The 3670-nt window shown below is 53.1% G+C and overlaps 1 protein-coding gene across 1 annotated transcript in view; it reads left to right on the forward strand.

The window, feature by feature from the left end:
* TUB (tubby bipartite transcription factor) overlaps window positions 1–3670 on the forward strand; it is an 87209-nt gene that overhangs the window by 82022 nt on the left and 1517 nt on the right. Inside the window, exons 10-12 of the mRNA XM_010829293.1 lie at window positions 586–703; window positions 2940–3038; window positions 3252–3423. Coding sequence (XP_010827595.1) covers window positions 586–703; window positions 2940–3038; window positions 3252–3423 — 389 coding nt within the window. The remainder of the gene's footprint in view (window positions 1–585; window positions 704–2939; window positions 3039–3251; window positions 3424–3670) is intronic.

Here is a 3670-nt window from a genome sequence, read left to right on the forward strand (position 1 = left end):
GGCCACCCTGGAAGAGCCGCCTTGGTCTCATGGTTGGTGCCAAGGGGCAGGAGTGAGCCCTTGAGGGAAGAGGAAGCAACCTAGGGGTGGGGCGAAGGCTCTGAGCTAGGCCTCAGGTGAGGGAGGGCGTGCTGAGAAGTGTGGCAGATTCGGGAGCATAACTCAAGCTTAGAGCTGGAGATGGGGCTGGACCATAACTCCCAGGCTGACGGGACAGAGCGGATTGTCTCCACCCTCCATGGGGTACTGAGTCCCCTCTGCAGTCTTGCCAGGTGCCCCTGTGGTGGCTCACCTTCCATGAGGGGGGCCACTCCAGTTCCTCCAGGGAGACCTTCTGTGGAACTTCGATTTCCCTGAACTCAGCTGAGATGCCCTTTGATTAAACTCGGAGCAAGTCGAGGCCTTCTGTCCATGAAGCGCCTTCTGAGATGATTCTGTGAACAGTGTACCCCAGGTCCGCTGCTGTCTGCCCACAAAGGTCACAAAGGTCCCCTCGAGTCTTCCCTCCCTAGGATAGCCTCTGAGCTACTCCCTGCCCAGGGACAGAGGATGCACGACCTTACAATGGTTGTGTCTGTCCTTCAGGTCCAACCTCATGGGCACCAAGTTCACCGTGTATGACAATGGAGTCAACCCTCAGAAAGCATCAGCCTCTACTTTGGAAAGTGGAACCTTGCGTCAGGAGCTGGCTGCTGTCTGCTATGTGAGTCGTGGGCCCTGGGTCTCTGGGCTTCAAGCTAGACATGACACTCAGGACTTGCTACCTGTCTGTGGCCTATTCCATCTACTTTTGTGGGCAGAGAAGGAGGGCAGTGGAGTGGCCCCTGCCTGGGACAGAACACAGCTGACCACCTGCCGGGCAAGTTCTGGGAACTAGGCCTGCCTCTCTGCAGCCCAGCCTGGGTGCCTCCTGGGAAGGAGGAGGCAGGAGGCCTGGGTTCATGTTGGTGCAACCCTCCAGTCTTCCCTCCAGTATTCAGCTCCTAAATGGATTGTAAGGCCCTTTGCATAAACATCTCACTGAATATTCAACCTAAGAACTCAAGCCTATCTTCTTTATTATATAGATGAGGAAACTGAAGGTCGGAGGTTGGGTCACTTGCCAGTGTCACACAGCTCATAGATACCAAACTGGGATATAAACACAAGGAATTTCTCCGTCTAATTTCAAAATGAGGGACTGGTACCATTAGCTTGGGACTTCATAGCTGTTTCATATGATCCAGTGGTGCCACCTGCTGGTCAGCTCTGGGGAGGCAGTCTGAATCTCTTCAGGTGATACTTAGCCCCAGGTGCCATTTGAGGCACTGAGAGACAGTAGTGAACAAAGATGTACCCTTCTGGGACCTGAACCCTGAGTTGGGGGGGAAAGATATAGAACAGTTACATAACATTCATGGCATCTGGTCCCATCACTTCATGGCAAATAGATGGGGAAACAATGGAAACAGTGAGACTATTTTGGGGGGACTCCACAATCACTGCAGACGGTGACTGCAGCCATGAAATTAGAAGACACCTGCTCCTTGTAAGAAAAGCTATGACCAACTCAGACAGCATATTAAAAAGGGGAGACATTACTTTACCAACAAAGGTCCGTCTAGTCAAAGGTATGGTTTTTCCAGTAGTCATGTATGGATGTGAGAATTGGACCATAAAGAAAGCTGAACGCCAAAGAATTGATGCTTTTGAAGTGTGGTGTTGGAGAAGACTCTTGAGAGTCCCTTAGACTGCAAGGAGATCCTAAAGGAATCCCAAAGTCAATCCTAAAGAAAATCAATCCTGAATATTCATTGGAAGGACTGATACTGAAGCTGAAACTCCAATACTTTGGCCACCTGATGCGAAGAACCAACTCGTTTGAAAAGACCCTGATGCTGGGAAAGGTTGAAGGCGGGAGGAGAAGGGGACAACAGAGGATGAGATGGTTGGATGGCATCACTGACACAGTAGACATGAGTTTGAGTAGGCTCTGGGAGTTGGTGATGGACAGGGAGGCCTGGCGTGCTGCAGTCCTTGGTGTCGCAAAGAGTCGGACACGACTGAGCGACTGAACTGAAGAAGGATAAAGCAGGAACAGGGCTCAGTTCTGTTCAGTCACTTAGTCGTGTCCGACTCTTTGCGACCCCATGAACCGCAGCACGCCGGAAGAGGAAGAGGGCTATGAATATTCTTTTAGGAAGGATGGCAGGGAGGGCCTCACTGAGGTAGTGCTTTACCCAAGCACTACCAAGCACTGAGGTAGTGCTTGGGTAAAGGCCAGAAGGAAGTGAGCGCCGACTGTGCAGGTGTTGAGATGGTGAGCAAAAATGCTGGCATGTCAGGGGAGCAGAAGGAGGACAGGGAATGTAGCAGAGAGTAGGTGGTGAAGAGAGGAGGGGGTGATGGGGCCCTATTTCGTGAGGCCTTGCAGCACGAGGTAAGACCGCCATCTTTTACTCTGAGTGAACTGAGAAGAATGACCTGACTCACCAGGACCGCTCAGTGCTGTGTGGAGAACAGATGACAAGGAGGTGGGGTGGGGGCTGAGGAAATGCAGGGTCCAGCTAAAGGCTGGTCCTGTGCTCTTGCTGAGAGATGATGGTGGTTGAAAAGTGGTTGAATTCTGAGTATAACCTGAAGGAAGAGCTGACAGCATTTGCTGATAGGTTAGAAGAGGTATGTGAGGGTGGGCGGAGTTAAGTTATGACTCCAGGTAGTTTGAGCAGATGAAAGAATGGAGATGTCGTTCACTGGAGCGAGGAAGATGGTAAGAGCAGCTTGTTTGGGCAAAGTGGAGACTAAGGAGCCGATTCTGGACACGGTAAGTTTACAGATGCCTCCTGTACCTTCGAGTGGCGATTGACTAGCTCATCTCTATCGCTCCTCCAGTCTCTCCAGCAGGTAGGTAGTGTCTTCAGATGGCCACTATTGAGCGAGCTTCTCTCTCTCTTTCCCAGGAGACAAACGTCTTAGGTTTTAAGGGGCCTCGGAAGATGAGTGTGATTGTCCCGGGCATGACCATGGTTCATGAGAGAGTCTCCATCCGGCCCCGCAACGTGAGTCTCCACCCATCCCACCCGCTTTCCCCCTCCTCCCAGCCTCTGCATGCACTTCTGAGGGCACAGCTCCAGCGGCTGTGCATGTGTAAACAGTATGAGAAGCCCTGGGGGTCTTAGGGAGATCTAAGGAGCCCCACCCCGGGGCAGATCACTCTGGGGCGGTCATGGGGCCAAGGCCCGCACCTGGCTCAGCCAAGGCTGCCCTCCCAGGAGCATGAGACGCTGCTAGCGCGCTGGCAGAACAAGAACACAGAGAGTATCATCGAGCTGCAAAACAAGACGCCCGTCTGGAACGACGACACGCAGTCCTACGTACTCAACTTCCACGGGCGCGTCACTCAGGCCTCGGTGAAGAACTTCCAGATCATCCACGGCAATGACCGTGAGTGTTTCTGCCCTGAGTCACGACTGCGTGACACCGGGGCCCTTAGCTCAGGATTCAGCCCACTCAGCCCTGCCTGTAGAGCTCAGAGTTTAAGGACATGGGTTATTGGGTTGGTAAAGGACTTTGTGACCTTAATGACTGGGAGGCCCTGGAAGAGCCTCCCCTGGAGCCCTGACCCTGGGTTCTGTGCGCGCGGCAGAGTCTCAGGCGGGGAGACCCTCTGAACGGCCTCCTCTCCTTCCCC

The sequence above is a fragment of the Bison bison genome, unplaced genomic scaffold (genome assembly GCF_000754665.1).
Source record: "Bison bison bison isolate TAMUID 2011002044 unplaced genomic scaffold, Bison_UMD1.0 scf7180017864503, whole genome shotgun sequence".
Lineage (NCBI taxonomy): Eukaryota > Metazoa > Chordata > Mammalia > Artiodactyla > Bovidae > Bison > Bison bison.